General features: G+C 53.1%; 4 protein-coding genes and 1 non-coding gene across 5 annotated transcripts; 4 read left to right on the top strand and 1 right to left on the bottom strand.

The window, feature by feature from the left end:
* The first annotated feature begins 724 nt into the window (after positions 1-724).
* B0T26DRAFT_708124 (uncharacterized protein) lies at positions 725-1148 on the top strand. Its single transcript, XM_060441882.1, has one exon. It carries the CDS (start codon positions 769-771, stop codon positions 1051-1053), a length of 285 nt encoding a protein of 94 aa, XP_060295813.1. The 5' UTR covers positions 725-768; the 3' UTR covers positions 1054-1148.
* Positions 1149-4879: 3731 nt separating this feature from the next.
* B0T26DRAFT_275763 (uncharacterized protein) lies at positions 4880-5810 on the top strand. The gene has a single exon (XM_060434127.1). It carries the CDS (start codon positions 5100-5102, stop codon positions 5625-5627), a length of 528 nt encoding a protein of 175 aa, XP_060295812.1. The 5' UTR covers positions 4880-5099; the 3' UTR covers positions 5628-5810.
* A 1201-nt stretch (positions 5811-7011) lies between these two features.
* B0T26DRAFT_275742 (uncharacterized protein) lies at positions 7012-7670 on the top strand. The gene has a single exon (XM_060434126.1). The coding sequence runs from the start codon at positions 7193-7195 to the stop codon at positions 7538-7540; it is 348 nt and encodes a 115-aa protein (XP_060295811.1). The 5' UTR covers positions 7012-7192; the 3' UTR covers positions 7541-7670.
* A 6532-nt stretch (positions 7671-14202) lies between these two features.
* B0T26DRAFT_275687 (uncharacterized protein) lies at positions 14203-15188 on the top strand. Its single transcript, XM_060434125.1, has one exon. It carries the CDS (start codon positions 14473-14475, stop codon positions 15103-15105), a length of 633 nt encoding a protein of 210 aa, XP_060295810.1. The 5' UTR covers positions 14203-14472; the 3' UTR covers positions 15106-15188.
* Positions 15189-16680: 1492 nt separating this feature from the next.
* On the bottom strand, positions 16681-16753 carry B0T26DRAFT_t110. The gene has a single exon. It is a non-coding gene; the product is annotated as a tRNA-Arg (tRNA).
* Between the last annotated feature and the right edge of the window lie 226 nt (positions 16754-16979).

The following is a 16979-nucleotide window of genomic DNA, read 5'->3' as shown; positions in this document are numbered from 1 at the left end:
CCCTTCAGCTGGGTTTGTCTGTTGGAATGGCTTACGTAGCTTGTACGAGCCGGCATGTCTCAGAGGCCAATTTCCGCACGCCTTGCAGAAGCAGTATTCTTTCTAATGAGGTGGTGTGGGGGATAGACCGTCGATTGGGAAGAGGCTCTCTCTAAGAGTTGCAGAGTGTGGGCGGATTTGCGCTTTGGCGCCTAACCCTCCCAATGACAGCAGCCGCCAAGATCCCTTAGTAGCTTGGAACCCTTGAATTCCTGGAATCACATTCTCTAGCTTAGCGCCGACAACGCATGTTTGCTGCTGCTTGCTGCATGGCGCTGGTGCTAGTGTGGGTTGTGTCGTTGCGAGGATTGGATGTTTGATCTCGCGTGTGGTCAGCAAGCTCCGCTTCGAGGCCGTAAATGTGGACGGTTTATTCCGTACTTGTGTTTTCTTCTTCCTACGTCCGTATTACGTACCGGGGGAGGAAACTGAGCTTGCATCGCTCGCTTAAGTTGACCAAGCGCGCGTGTCATCCCCGCCCGACAAGCGCTCGTCGAATCGTCTTCTTTTTGGTGCGGCACAGGCAACAAGCTGTTCGCTGCCGTTTGTCTCACGGCAACTCACGCTAGGACGATTTCGGCTGGTTTCTGCGTCTGACAGTTTGAGGCTAGCCCCCGCCCCCACTCATCTCATCGTGACCACCGTCAGGAGTCCCCAGAAATTCGACAACCACCTCATCCGGCCGCACATGTCGCTGACCGTTCGGGATTTTCTTTTTTACCTTTGCGTATGCATTCGGTAGTTGGCCAGGTATTATACATTACCAACATGCACTCTCTCATTGTAGGTATGGGAGGTGAGAGGCACACGCGGCATTGGCGTGTGCTGTCGCGCAGGGTCTTGGCTCCCATCCGATGGTCCCGCCGCCAAGGTAAGAGCTGTGGGGTCCCAAGTGGCGTTCCAGAACCGGACGAACCAGGGCGGGACGGTGGCTCGATGAAAGTGAGATTCTTCCGATTGGACCCGAGCCTTAATGGCCCAGGTTCGAGCGCGGGCAGCGATCGGACTATTTGACACTCACATCCGCAGCCTCAATTTCGGCCTAGGCTCGCCGATCCGAGGGGGGGGAAGGGGTAGACGGAACATGCCTGCCCTGTCTGTGTTGGAACTTGGGATTATCCGTATTATTTCAAATTATCTGCGCTCCCCTCCGGCCACATTGGCCAGGCGCGTGTAAAATCAGATCAAATAAAAAATTAAAATAAGAACTGACCGACACTCGTTTAATCTCTGTCCCAAATGCGATGCGGTGAGCTGCGACATAACTGCTCCCGTGTTGCACATGACGGGCAAGCGAGCAAGCGAGCAAGCGACCGACTTTTCTTCCCTTCGATGCGGAAAAAGCCACCCTTTTCTCCCGCAACAGCGCACAACTTATCCGTACTTGAGACTACCATGGCTGTATGACCGCAGGACATCGTCCGGCAGTTACGTAAGCCCGGAATAAGGCCTGTGCATCCACAAGCGCGAAGAGCAAAGGGACGATGCTGGTCAGTGGAACTGGAGGGCATCCATGTGCTACACCGCCTGCTCAGTTGTACGACTGAACACCGGCCTAATAGGCTGCGACAACCTTATATCGGCTAGCAAGTGACTACAAGTGTGTGTTGCTTCTCACTAACTTGGCCCACAACTCGGGGAGCGGACTCAATATGCGGGGTACAAGCCCGCCAGCATTATTCAGCACGATCGTCTGAGACCCGCGCCTTATCGTCGCGTTCCACGTGCACAAGAGACCGCAATGTTTGTCTACAAACTCTCCCGCACAAGTCGCGTCGAGTGAGGTGGGTGCGTCTACTAAGCAGTTCTTCGTAAGAAAGGTTGGTCGGTGGCCGAAGGCAAAGATGGGAACGATTTCGGTTAACCAGCCGCATTTTGTAGATTTGCAGAGTCGCACAACAAGAATTGACAAGAAGTCTATACTATTTCTCTTTTCTTTTTCGTCGGTCCAGATCGCGCACCTAGTCTATCGATCCTTTCGGCAGAGATGCTCCAGACTGCCGCATCACGAATGCGCCGTCATCACATCTTCATCGAGTAAAGACTCATTCATTGAGACACAGACCGCCCAGTGTGGTGTACACAGCACGAAAACAAGTAAGCAATGCAATGGATGCTAATGTCTTTCGTTCTCGTTGATATCAAGCCCGCTGCAGCTTGCAGCATCTTTGCCCCAATGGCGCATACTTTTTACGTGCTGCAGAAAAACAACCTCAGGCAGACTGCCAATTATCCTTCCTGCCTTGCCTGCCGGCTCGACAAGTCTCCACAATACCCCGTCCGTGCGCTGGCGTGGGTGGGATGGGTGGTGGGCTGGTGGCTGCTTCGAGAAGCTGACCCCCCACTGGCTGCCGTGTCACACACCACTGCTCCACATCCAATGCTCTCACAATTCGCAACAGAATTGCCCACCGCCCTTCCTCGTTCCTTTGGACCGTCCGGCATCACGCCTTCTGCAAGCCCCTCCTCAGGCCTATTCTTTCCGTGCTGGGCTGGGCTATCTTTGCACTGCGATAAACTCGCGGGCGCAGGGCTCCAATGGCACTGCGATTTGAATGCTGCTCTGTTCTTTAAACACACCCCTCCACTGCCGCTATCAACTTCACCGACTCTTTTCCGCACTTTCTGCATAGTTCTTGCAGCGCATCGTGGAAGGTTGCACAAACCCCGCTTCAGCCGCCACTTGGACATCCCATAGGGCTGCGACATGGGCCTGGTTCATGATTTCATCTGCCACCGCCCTAGCAACTCGGCGGGAGCGAGACGCAACGCAATGGAATAATTAATAATTCTGCAGTGCCTCGTCCGCTAATCTGCTCTCCGCTAACAGGGTGAATTGCCATTGAGCTCGACCGAGCCGAACGGCATCGGCGCTCGCCGGCCAATGGGAACCCCACGCGCCAGACTGCACACCATCGCAGCGGCACGATGATCTACGCACCTCACCTCATTATCCGCTAGTGTTGTGTGCTGCTGTGCAGCGCCAGAGAGCTATCACGTCGCCGACCCCAGATCTTCCATCTCGAGGTGCCTAGGGTTCAGCCTTGGAGCCCGTGGGTGGCTTCGGATGGTAAATCCTCTCATCCTTTCCCGTTTCTCCTTCCCGTATGCATCCCTACGAGGCGGTCTGCAGTTGTTTCCGCAAGCCGCTTTCTATCTCTATCGTATCGCAGTCGATATCAGACTACCGATGGAAAATTGCATCATACATCCCCCCTAGCCAACAACGTCTTTTCTTTATCCTGTACGTACGAGTGTGCGCGCGAACGGACACGGGCGGTGAGCCAGTCCAGTCTGTGTTTTCTGGCTGTCCTGTCTGTCAGATCAGGGTTTCCTTTTGCGTTGGTTGTCGATTAAACCCCTAAATAGGCAGGTTGGTTTGAGCAGCGGTCACGACGGCAGATCGGGCGGCGAAAACATTTCTGCGAGCTTCCAACCAATCACAAACTCGCTTCTGGACGTGGAAAAGGAGACGAGCCAGTCAGCCGGCGGCATGGACTCGAATTAAAAATCTTTGGTGAGGGGAGAAAGAGAGGGGTTAGCCCCCTCACGACCACTAATTACCTAGGTACGGAGTACGTCAGAAGCTCAATGAGGGGCAATCCCACTCACACGCACAGCCCTGTAGGGCCGGGGCAGGCAGGGGGAATGAGGGGCTGGCCTTCGCGGACACATCGTCACTGCACAACCTCTTTACGGCCCATTGCGGGGACGAGGGGACGGTCTTTAGAAGGCCTAAAACCCGATCCAGTGGCTTGGAGACCCCAGCCTCAGGCGCCAGCCAGGTTCAAGGCAGGCAGCACAACCAAAAGTCTTCTAGGGGTTCTGTCCGAGCTGTCAACCATGGACGAGTTGAATTTGTCATCGCTCTATCTCTTCCTTGATTGAGCACCCGATCAGGGACTTGGAGAGTCCGACGCGAGAAGACATCTCGCATCTACTCCGTACTTCGTTTCTCTTGCCGGGCGGAGCCTTGGAGCCCAAATGAAGCAGTCAGTTGCAGGAATACGGATAGACGCCTAGTCGGAATTGCCGGTTTGCCTTGGGCTACACCTAGGGCCTAGGTGTCTAGGACTCTGGGTATTATTCCTCAGGGTCCCTTGCATACCTGGCTCCAGGCTCTGGACGACGACGTGACCATTGCAGTTGGCATGGCTCGCAACTCGTGTTGTACATGGCGGCCTACGTCGGGTTCTTGCATCCGCCGCCTATCTGGCTCCATTTGCAGAGACCAAGGTAAACCATCGAATGTAAAGGTGGCTACCTTATTATTGCTGGGCTGCTGATTCCCTGAATAGTTTTCGCCTTTTAGCGGCCACTCGCGCGGTTCATGTGAAAGATTATACCGGGTTGTTGCATCACTACTCGGTACTTTAGGGACTGCGGGCCGCTGGGATGCCTAGCTTCCCAATAGACAGGCTGACCATCCGGTATTCGGCACCACTTACGTACATACACACGCCCGGCAGTTGTCCAATCGACTTGCTACAATTCAGAATTCGCAACATCTGGCAAAGAAGTCTGGAGTCTGGAATCTGGAACCTGGTTTGATCTGCGGTCAAACGGGCCTCGCTGATGGCCCGAAAACAAGCCACACAGATGCTTCAAGATTACCTTGCCTCTCTCCGTGTTCCCGTGTTCTCGGAGCCTATTATTTCCACCATACGGATACCAAGTTAAGTTCCTTTTGGCGTCTTCTATCCAAAATGTGGTTGGCCAAACAGGTATCCATCATCGCCCGCAATCCACTCGTCCATCTCCACCAAAGGGCCCAAGGCAACATGCTTAATACCAACTTCCACAACGCACGCGCACCTATTAGGGACCCTGTACCCAAGGGGTTCGAAATCCCGATATTACGCCCTTGGCAGTATGTGTAGATCGGCCAGCGTCCTGGGGACTAGGGAATGGTAACTGAGAACAGAGAACTGGCAGCTTCGGGCTTCCGAGTCAACGACCTTTCCAGCTCGGTGGTTACGGAGATAAGGCCAAGGTAAGGACGAGGTAGAGACTGGCTGTTGGACTGATTGTTGAACGAGGTACCCCCCCTCCACCCCTTTATGCCAATGCGGCGTCTGTCGGTCGGTCAGCCAGGCCATACACCGTCCACAGTCGGCCTACACTACTTACAGCAAATGTCCGTGTCCGTGCCAGTGACGCGACGCAAAGACCTCTGGAGTCTGGACGTTGGCGTTGGTGTTGGCGTCGACGTTGATGTGGTTCGGAAGCCACGGGCTCGTCCCGTCCGGGTCCATGAACCAGGGTCCAGGAGACGACAACGCAACGGTACCGTTATCCAGCCCTGCCCCAGGCAGGACAGGGGCCTCTCAAATGCCAGCCGGCGAACACGTCGGTCGGTACTCGATCATGTTGGACAGCGTCGAGTTGGTTTGGGAAGCTTGGGGAGCATCCGCCCCCTTCAGAAAAACCGAGAGGGAGCCAAGTCCGAGCCGTCGGCCCCAACGCCGCCCCAGGTTATCCGAACTCTGGCACTCGGTTTGTTTCTCCCGTCCGTCTTGTCTGGTCCCCAATCACGCCGGCGAAGTTCGAACGAACCCTATGGGGTGCCTCATGTTTTGCAGCGGTAAAACGAAGTCTTGGCTTTTCTTCATTTCCCGTCAAAACATGTCTCACGATTTCTTGCTCGTCCTCGCCGCTAGGCGTTGAACGTATCTCCCAATGCGGCAAGGTCCGGCCGGGGTGGTTTGGCGTCAAGTGTGAAGCTTAGCCCCAGGCACAGCGTCCGTCTCGGCCTTAGGCGAGGACGCAGCACCGCATTTCGCTCTCACTCGTTCTCATCTTGGCCTGCTTATGCAACTCAGCCCTATGGAGCGAGCAGTGGCGTGGACTCTCCAATGACATGACGACGACTGCACACTGCGCTGCGCTGCGAAAACTATTTGCACATATACCCTTTTTGAGTGTAGCAGCACTGTCATCATCTTAGGGCCGGCTCATCCTTCGAAACTGATACAGGCCTTCCGGTTGGGATAATCTTCCCCACGCTTTGCTGCTGCCGGTCAGCCACCCAACGAAACCAAGATGGCTGCATATTTTGCTGCCAGTTGACATTCGCACGCCCTATTCAGATCCTTCTTGCTCTTCGGCTGCACTTTCCCCCCTCTCTGGCCGCTGCAGGTTTAATGAAGCTTGACCCCCTCCAACCTCGGTTAGACGCCATCGCTGCGTCCGAGAGTCACCAACCGCTTTGGCTATTCTAGCGGTGGCTATTGCGGTAGTCATAGCCATGCCGGCAGCATGGTGTGCGCCGGTGCGTTGAGGGATGGAAGAAGAACATGTCGACGCCAAGACGGTCCAGAGCTAGTCTGACCTTCCTTTTTTCTCTACACGGTGGTGGTCGGTGAAGCTCCGTCTCGGTGTCCCTTTCCGTCTCGGATATATCACGACGCCTAGCTTCTCCCTACGAGGTTAGACGTCGAAAGATTAGCGAATTCGTGCCACTTGCATGTCAGCTATAGTTGCTTTCTAGCTGGTCGAAACCCCCCGGCTCGGCCTATGCTCTTGCACGCCGAAGGTCGGTAGAATCTTTGTGACTAGGGGGAGATGGAATGGGGTGAGCGTCCCGATCCGAGAGAAGTCGGTAGCCCGGCAAGGCTAGCCCGCAAGGGCAGGGCTCAAGAGGATTAATGGGCCAGCCCATTCGGCACTCGGTAGTTGAAGCCACGGGCTTGGCCTGGCTGGGCTTCTTTTTTCTTTCTTGTTTTCTGACGCAGTAATCCTTCCTCCGCGCCCTGCGCCCGAGAGCAAAAGTTCCCTGCCTGGCTGCCATGCCGCGGGGGACCTGGGATCAAAGTTCAACTCTGACGCCGTCTGGCCGGCAACACCAACAACAGCACAGCGATAAGAAGAAGACACAATCCTCGAAGAAGCACACAATTGGTGGTCCCGGCCGTCTATTTTCGAACCGACTTGTTCTGGTTTCGAAACAATTGAGGCTATGTGGCCTTGAGCCCCTCATCAGGCATCTCTGCATGTCCCCGGGTTATGCTGTTGCCTTGACTAAAATTGAGGCTGGACAACTACCTCGGTTTGCTTTGCGTTTGGCCGGCCGTGGGCAAACCTCAACGAAAGATGATTGCTACTTTCTGACTGTTGCAATGTTTTATTTTGAGTGACGTAGCAGCCAAGGAACATGCAATTTTTCTTCTTGTGCCTGTTGGTTACTGGGGCGGGCGGTAGAGAGACGGATAGACGGAAACAAGGTGACAATCAGCTGCTGCCACCCCCTACCTCTGTTCCGAGCAGAGAGACATCTCCATGTATGCAATATACACCGCGGAGCCGCTGCGGGACAGTCATAATTACCATCCTGCCATGTCGTCTTCTAGAAGGGGGAGGGGTGGGTGTGACAGCCGTCTCACTACCTACCTACATACCTACCTACCTATGCATCGTCCTTCCTTTCCCGGGCATATTTGGAATGCTCTCTGGAGAAGCACAATCTGCTCGTTCGCGGCTCGTCTGTCTGGGCAAGGCTTGAGACTAGCCCGCCTTTCCTACCGTTAAATCGTTTGATGGCATCTTCTAAAAAAAAGTCCGAGGTGAAATAGCATGCCATTGGCAAGAATACCTACCTACCTGCAGCTATACCTGCTCCGTGCCCCTACTACTAAACAAAACAGCTTCTTCTGGGCGAGCTCGACACCCCAAGTCCGAGCAGCTTTTTGTCTAGCTGGCCTGGCTTGATGAACCACCGCCATTGCAATTATGGCAGGTGACAGCTCCGGTCCTGAAGACGGATGGGATCTGCGTTTCCAGCAAGGGTAGGTAAGGTAGCTAGCTGGTGCCGTCATGGCAAGGGGAGGGAAGACGCGCGAAGAAAAGTCCGGCTATCCACGTTCTCGGGAAACGAAGATACCACGGGAATGCGAGCAACGCATATATTCGTTCACTGCACATGCTTAGGTGGGAATAGCCTCATCAATACAGAGAGCCGACAAACCCACCCTCCTCCTCCTCATATTCCCCACGGATAGCAGCGCAACTCTATCACCCTACCGGGAAGCGGCCCCAAAAGGAAGCCCACGCCGTTGGCAGGCTTCTCGCCCTTGTTTCATCATTCTGCACTAGAGGGCGCTCGCAAAAAGGCGCATGTACACGTGTGCATGGTGGCTAGAGAAGAGAGGGTATGTACTGCTGCGGCAAACATAGCCTACGGGACGGGACTCACTTCCTGGTTGCTTGTAGGAGGTAGCGTCCTAAAGCCTCGTAGGCAGAAAAGAAAGAAACAAGAAAATCCCCCCCCCGCCAAATCATTAGTTGCAACCCAATTCGCCTCGATTCAGAAATAGACACCACGCCATTGTATTCCTTTCTCTTTTTTGCCTCTCTTGTGGATTGTGTGTTTCAAGTCATCTTAGCGGATGGCGGGAATGGATGGGGGGGGTTCTTTCTCCAGGTTCCTGTCTGTGCCTCTTTTTCTCCCCGCCGCCGCCGCCGCCGCCGCCGCCGCCACCGCCGCCGTGATATGATTTCTTTTCTTTTCGTTTGGTAGCAAAGGGATTCCCGAGAGAAAGAAAGAAGCAGAAGAAAAATCCTTCCCGCCCTTACCACCCTCCCAGAGATTACATTATACCCGTGTCATTCATTTCATAATCCCATTTTTTAATGTACACACACACACACATCTTTACATTACTACCTCAACCAGAATACTACCCGACCGACCTCCTTATCGATGATATGGTCAACCACACAGCCTTACCGTGCCGCCTACCACCGCCACCACCACCAGCCCTCTCCCGCCGCCCCTGCCACCACCGCCGCCGGGAGCGCAGCACAGCTACGCCAGACGAGGGCGAAAAAGGAACAAGAAAGAACAAAAGAGCGGAGAAGCTCAGTGATAAAAGACAAGAAGACGAAAACCCACCGAGATTGGCTGGCCGGCTTGCTGTGCTTTGCCTGATGCTTGATGGGTGTCGTGAAACAAGTTTCAAGAAAGCTACCTAAATGGCCGAGGCAAGGGAGCTAGCCAAGGTCAAGGTGGGTAGCTAGCTGGTGTTTCCGGAGCGGAAGAACCGGCCGAGAGAATTGACACACGGACGGAAGAAGAAAATGAGGCATGACTGCTGCCACCTCCCTTATCTACGTTAGGCAGACAAGTTAGAGATAGATGGATTGTAAAAACGGCAACGCAGATAGGTGTGTGTGTGTGTGTGTTTCACTCACTCACTCAGGTCAACACATGCGGGTACCTGAGGGATGGAGTGACTGATGGATGCGGGATTCCCATCCGTACCCGAGCGGGCGGTCCTGGGAGTTCTAGAAGCTCTGGAAGCTCTGGAAGCTTGGTGGTGGTGGTGGTGGTGTTGAGGGTGAGAGTGGGGGTGGGGGTGGTGAGGGTGAGGGTGAGGGTGAGGGTGAGGGTGAGGGTGAGGGTGAGGGTGAAGGTGAGGGTAAGGGTGAGGGTGAGGGTGAGGGTGAGAGTGGGCAGCAGTCTGATGTTAACTTTCCCCCATCTCCACCATACTCTCTTTTTGCATTTGCGTTTGTGTTTGCGTTTGTCTCTCCCTCTATCTCTCTCCCGTGGAAATGAGACGGGCGGCATGGAAGCTTCGCCGGCCCTTTCTCTTCCTGTTCGTTCATCCGCGCTCCCAAACAAACTTGATACATACATGTGCTTTTTTGGGATTTGGTTTTGTGGGTAGTGGTGTTTTGGTGTCTCCGCGTTTCCGAGAGCGGTGTAGCTCTGCCCGCTGTGCTCTTTTGTTCCGCCCGCTGCATGGTTCTTTTGCTTTTCCCGGCTCGTTTCTTTTCCCTGTCTTGTCTCGTCTCTTTTCCGCCAGCCAGACAGACCCCCCTGCTATCCCCGCAGAGATGGCAAGCTATTGTTGAGGGAAACCTTGTTTATCCTTCTTGGCGGTTCATTCCCTTTGGTGCCACCACATGACAGGTAGCGTAGGTGTTGTCGCTGTTGATCTGTAACGCTCGCCCTGTCGGCGGTGGCGGCAGTCATGGGGCAGAGTCACATGGCCCGCCGCTTCCCTCGACCTCGTCCTCAGTCAACCGACGCAAAGCCTCAGGAACAACATGTGGCGCGCGCGCGCGCGAGAGAGAAAGAGAGAGAGTGTGTGTGAGTGTGTGGCGTAAGTGAGGAGGTAAGCTGCTGCTGCGGCTTTTACATGTCACACACATACCACATACGCCCTTTCCGTTGCCGCGTGCACGGGAGGCAGACAGACGGCTGTTTCATGGCATCAAACTCGACGGCCCGCGGAAGTCTGCACAATGCCGAGGGCCAGGCAAGAATAGCTTCAAATGGTCCTCTTCTAGTTGCTTGCTGCTGCTTGTTGACCAAAGCCGCTGGGCAGGTGGGCGAGAGAAGGAGCCGAGGATGGGGCAGGAAGAAGGGCAACAACCGGGCCGTCTGGAGATACGAGGGATGGGGCAAAGGGAGGGCAAAGCGGTCAAGACAGGTCCGCAGCACCCGGCGCGGACACCCGGGCCGACGGCGTCAAACACCTCTCGGCCGAGAAAGCCGAACTTTTCCTTGTGTAACCGTTTGTCTCTCCCGAAAGGCAAGCCGCTCGCTCCTTGCCTCCGTTTTGCCTCTGTAGAACCACACTCCCTTGAGTCTATGAGATATGCTGCTAAAGAGGGAGCGAGGTACGGAGATGGCGGGCCTTTGAAGTGCAGCTGGCAACGATATCGAAGCGGTGAGCCTGCCTCGGCGACCTCATATGTATCAACTTAGTGTTAACTTGATGTAACAATAAACAAACCGAAACAAAGCTATACCGCCGGCACCTTATCGTATAGTCTGCCATCACATATCAAGTCAAGTACCTGGTAGACGATATGCAATATCTTGAATCTCGTCCATCAGAAACGCACGCTTCCTACTGGGGGAGTGAGTGACGCCCCGGCGGGCGTCGTGGCTGGCTGGCCGGGTTCCTGAGCAGGAAGACAAACAGACAGAGAGAGATACGAGGATAGAAGATGCCCTTCCTCGGGGACGCCGTGCCCGGCCAACCTCCGACAAGCCGGGCCAGTCTGAAGGCGGCGGCAGAGTGTTCCACGTCTTCTTCCAGATCCCGCGAATGTTCCTTTGCTGTCCACCCACCCCCCACTCCCTTTCTCGCCATAGCCTCAACCATGTGCGGCCGGGACTGGCCATGCGTGCCCCAAAGAGGACGAGGGTCACGGTGGGAGCAAGTCTCGCCGGTTCTGGTAACCAACTGGTCTGCACCTCTGTGAGGACGTGGAACCGAATCAGGATTCTGCTGCCACCAGCAAGGGAGAGCGTACCACTACTCCGTCGGGATTAACAGAAATCCGGACAGGGGGGGGGGGATGATTCAAGAAGGCATGTGGGAGCAACGGCGAGAAGCGCTGGAATATCTAATGGCTCGCGAACACACAGCCCTGTCCTTTCTGAGACCGGCATCGATCTTCTGGGGCGGACAGCCTAAGGGATGGAAACAAAGGCTGCGTGGACTATTAAAGAATAGAAGGAAGTGTGGGAAGGTTACCGGAGCAGAGTAAAACACTGAATCACATGTGTCAGGTCCTGCCTTGAGTTCCTACGACGCCAGACTCCGGCCCCGAAGCCGTACAAGAACTATAGCGGAGACAGTCTCAAGTTTCTCGGATATATATATCAAGTTTCAGCTCCGTATATTTAGCTATCTTGATCAACACGTGTAGCGTTCAAGATAGTCTGTTTGTGCCAAACCGAGCATACCAGGAATAGTCGAAGCTAATGATGGGGAGAGGCCACAAACAGACATTTCCGGTCGACCTCCTGCCTGTGCCAAACCACACCCTCAAAGGGCTCACGAGAACAGCAAGACGCTGCCAACACAAGGCCTGAACTAGAGCTTGAGCATGGAAAGCTCTCTTCATCTTCACACACACACACACACACACGGCCACGCTAACGAAGTGCCCCTGAAGCAATCGATCCACGGGAAAAGAAACCGTTCATCACCATCACCATCACCACCACCCCCAGCGCTCTCAACTCGGCCAGGCCCGCTAATTCCACTCGCGGAGCAAGGTCGAGAACCCCCGCCCACCGAAGTCACAATATATACAACACACAATATATAGGTACAACAAGCCTTATCAGAAGCCTCACAACCAGAGCGCAAAAAAACGAGACGAAACCCGCTCTGCTGGCTTGCTGGCTTGCTTCTTTACGCTTCAGGTGAGGCGGCGACACTTTTGGTCCTGAGTGGGGGTAATATTGCGCACTTGAGAGTCTAGATAACTAATTCAGACCAGGGAGACAGGTGCCTAGCGGGAGGGTAGCCAGCGAGCGGAATTATACGGCAATGAAGCTAATACCTTTCCTCCTAGGCAGGTTGGTACTAAGCCATCTTTCTTGTATGCCATATTGTACGGGGGAGTATCGTGCTGACATCTCATAGGGCGTTTCATTGGTCTTTTCTTTCCAAGCCATGGATGTACATGTTTGTCCGTGGTTCGTTTCGCAAGACAGACGGCACTTTCTCGCTGCCTCATGGGCCAGCGATTGTCTGGGTGCATGCTGGTGCGGATTGCCATTGATCTCCAGCAAAGGCTCGGGGCATCTAGCCTGCCCAACTCACCCCCGAATCCGGCTACATGAAGCAAAGTTAACCACACGGGCCAATGCATTTCGTGTCTTCTCCGACTGCTGAGCTTGATGGCTCAGCAATGATTTGAGTGTACACGCGGCCTGTTATGCGGACAGTTCGAGACGGGGCCTTGTTGTTGTCGCTGTTGCGGAAGTGGCTGCATACACGAGCACAACCGCCGCCAGCGGCAGAGAGATGCTCACAGCTACCGGGAGAAGCGCCTTCCCATCGATACCACAGCCAACTGGCTCGCGGTCTGGGAGAACTCGAGACGATAGCCCAGGCAAGACGGAGCACGGACGTGTGAGAAGATGCTGCCGCAGACCCAAACCCACCCCGAAAGACATTGACTATACAAAAGAAAACCTACAGAATAGAAACCGGAGGGCATTGAGAGCGGAGCAGACAACCCAGACCTACCACAGACGTGAAGCCAGCCTTGCCGTATCCTGTTCACGGCGTCGAGGTTACACAAGACGGCCCATAGACGGATGGCAACGGCGCCAAGAAGCCGTTTTTCCAGCCCCCACGCTCCAGTTCATAACGTCGAACACGCTCAAATGGCTGGTTGTGGTGTCGCAAGACCCTTTGTTCTTTACATAGTACGTCAAATAGTCGTTGGTTGGTTACACTGCGCGTATAACTTGTATTCGTGGCACATGGCCTAGATAGGCGCGGACTTCAGGAGACTTGCCTACTCTTGGTTGCTAGGGAAACCTGCAGTTTTGTTAGATCTTAAAGCAACTAGTTCAACATGTAAAACGGACGAAGAGGGAAAGCGTGTCGCAATTGACTCATACCAGCTTTGGATACTTGTGTACGCTCTTCAGGGGGGAGGGGGGGTTAGAAACCAAACACAAAAAGGGGGGATAGCGGATTTGGGCACATGCAACGACACATTACTACCTGGTCCATCAGAAAAGAAAAAGTAGGGAACTTTCGCCAAAGTCCGTGTCAAGGCAGACTTTTTTTGCCGGCAGACGACGACGACGACGCGTAACCGTAACCTCACTCAAATGGGGGGGATTGGGGGCTAAATAGCAACCAGTATCGAGGCGCGCTCGAGGCGGGAACGCCAATGCTAGCCAACCGCCAGCTCTGCCAAGAAACGCCACAGTCCGTTGCGGCCATCAAGATATGTATATAGACGCAAACGTATCAGGGGCACACGTTCAGGCACAGGCAGAATGGGATGCGCCGCAGTAGGTGTGATACGAGATATAGCAGCCGAAGAGGAAGCCATGGAATAAGAGAGATAAAGAAAAAGGGGATGTTCGCAAAATAAGTACACTCGGTCCCTCAGCACATACATCGTGGAAGAAGAATCAATTCTGTGCTTTTCTTCTCTATAACAATCGTTTGCTTGCGTCTTGCTTCAGTCTCTCCAATCTGATCATACAGTCGTTCTCGTCAGCCAGAATCTCTCAACATACAGCACGCTCGAATCTCTGTCTCCAACACGTCCCCCCATATTTCTTATAAATAAATATACCTATAGCGAGACTTGGTTTTTGGGCAGCAGCACTAGCGAAGGGAGACCGAATTCTGAGTGATGGATGCCCAAGCAACCAATGTAACGAAGAGAGAGGGCGCGACGAGAGAGGGTGGGCGAGGGGAAAGAAAAAATCCTTGGTATAGTGCGAGTGAAAAGAGGAAAAGGGAATGAAGTAAAGGCGAAAGGAAATTTTCTTCACGAGGGGAAAGAAATTCTTGACGAATTTCAAGTTTCCTCGGATAAAAACCTAATGATTGACAAATTTCAAGTTTCCTCGGATGAAAACCTAGTGTACGAGGGGACAAAAATTCTTAACGAAGCACATGATTGACCCACAATCTCTACCCCGGAGTCGTGATGGCGCCGGCAGCGGTAGCGATGGCACCAGGGATTACGATATCTCTAGGAGCGACCGTTTCGAAGGGGCGCGAATGCCACGAATGCCGGCTGTACCTATGGGGCCGGTTTCAGCAAAAATTGCATTTTTCCTCCAGGAAAGCCCTCAAGATAATAGGTCACGAGACGGTGTGCTTGAATAATAGGGTGCCTTCCCAAAATCTCCAGGCTTATTTTAATTTTTCTCGCATAGGGAAGCGAACTGAAAGTTGGGAAAAAAAGCTGCCCACTTCTAATTCCAATTCCTTCTTTCTCCCAAACCACCAACCTTCAGAAAGCTACCTGCGCCCTCCTCGCCTCGCCCACCACATCGCCAACTTTGCTGGCACTAAGCTTTCGTTGTGTCTTCTGTGCCTTTGGCACAAATACCTTGGCCTCTCGTTTCGTATCTTGGGCATATCTTTGAATTGCGTTCTCGTGCGGTTGGCGACTGCTGCCTTAGCGCGGCGCTATTTCTGCTTCGTAGTATTGGTAGCTTCGGCGCCTTTGCGTTTTCAACACCGTCGATTCGATCTTCGGTTGCTTTTGGTAGCTTCGGCGCTAATTGCTCAGACTTCGGTTTTCTTTCGTGAGCACTGCTGCCTAAGAACCTAATCCCCTGCCTAAGAACCTAACCCCGTCGATGACTGACAATCTGTGTAGACCAGCCGCTCATTTTGCATTGGTAGCTTCGGCGCCTTTGCATCTTCAACACGGCCGATTTCGATCTTCGGTTGCTTTGGTAGCTTCGGCGCCATTGCATATTGACTTGTGAGTATTCCCACGAAGCTGGGGTTCATGAAACTAGCTGACGCTGAGAATGATAGGTCTACACAATGGCCAACCAAGCTCAACCAACCGTCACTGGCCGTGGCCACCAAAAGTATCGAGCATCCGATTGCGCGCTGCTCCTCAACCAGAACCCGTGCCAGGTCATTGAAGGGCTTACCATTGGATTCGCCGAGAACCACCGCACCCAGTTTGTCGTTTCGACCGGTTCGAGCGGATGCTGGTAGGCGACACAAGAAGGCTAACTATGTGAAACGAATGTCCCATCTTTGAACTGCTACCAGACTACAAAAATATCCTGGCGAGCATATGAGATAGGAAAAGGAGGTTGCAACCGTATAGAGGCAACAACGGGAGTGATTCTCGCTCTGAAAGATCCAAGCAGTTAATCAAGTCACCGCAAACAAGTAACCGCTTCTGCTCGTCCACAGAGAGATTCTAGTTTTTGCTCCCTCCCTAGAAACCTCCAGGAATATATCCGTCCTGCCAGAATGATCTAGACATTATGCCAGTTTCGCCAACGCAGGATCTTAGTCTCCATCTCTCTGTGACGGCAGGAATTCTAAAGCACCAAGTGCACAAGAGCCTATAAGAACTTGGAGAAGTCGTCACACAGCCTGATAGTCACGTAGCAAATCTACATTGCGTCTTCATATTTTAATTGGTCGTCTGAGAAAACTAAGAAGAACACGGCCTCCTCTATAAAGCTTTTCTTGCAGTAGGCCGGCCTGTGCAGATCTGTCGAACGAGAACCCAGACTCGGGACAATTTCTACAAAGCTCCTTTTACAGGGGCAATATCTCCCATCCCTGAAAATGACCAAGAATAAGCACCAGAAGAAAATGGCAGCAGCTGCCATCATACGCGGGTAGGTAGTTCCAAAACTAGCAAATATCTCAATCTCGGAGACTTAAAGAAGAGACACGTTTTGGTCATCGTGGACAACTTGCTGATCTCTTAGCCCAAAAGCTCCTATCGGGGCTTCGATCTGTTGTGTCTCGTCTCATCATTTACCCAGAGGAATGTAATTGACGGCTTTCGTGGCCACCGCTGAGTCCAGTCTGTTTCCTTCTCTAACTGGCTGACTGACTGACTAACTAACTAACATTTTCCTCTCTTTGAACAAATTCATTGACCTTTTAATCAAAGACTCTAGAGAAGTAAGAAAGGAATTTTGAACAACAAGACTCACTAACTTGGCTCGCCCGCTCACAAAAAAATTTCCAAGACTTCTCAACACAACCAAGCTCATGGAACAAACTCAACTAGCAGCCCTAAACAATCGAGGTTTGTTTATAGTTACCGAAAACCAACACCTACGCACTATAGTCCTCCCAACAACCTAACAGGAAAGAAAAAGAAAAAGAGAAAAAGAAAGCGAACTTGAGAAGCTGCAACCGACGATCCACCCAGGAGTCGAACCTGGAACCTCCTGGTTCGTAGTCAGACGCCCTACCGATTAAGCTAGCGGACCACGGGCTTCTTGTTGAGGAGCTTGCATTGCTTGTATGGTCCACAGTTAGGAGAAGACGTTATGGGGCCTCTGTCTCTCTGTGCGTGTTTGTATTTGAAAGCGAAGGTTCCGCTTTGTCTAGAGATGTCTGTGGGCACCTTTTGTATGTGGGTACCGTTTCTGGGTATTTCCTTGTAGTTGTTGCTCAGTTGACTACAGTAGTTGAAGTCCTGTATTATTGGCTTCT

Source organism: Lasiosphaeria miniovina (genome assembly GCF_030549165.1).
Source record: "Lasiosphaeria miniovina strain SMH2392-1A chromosome Unknown B0T26scaffold_4, whole genome shotgun sequence".
NCBI lineage: Eukaryota > Fungi > Ascomycota > Sordariomycetes > Sordariales > Lasiosphaeriaceae > Lasiosphaeria > Lasiosphaeria miniovina.
Note: the sequence above shows the minus strand (reverse complement) of the source record. Positions and strands in the feature narration are given on the sequence as shown.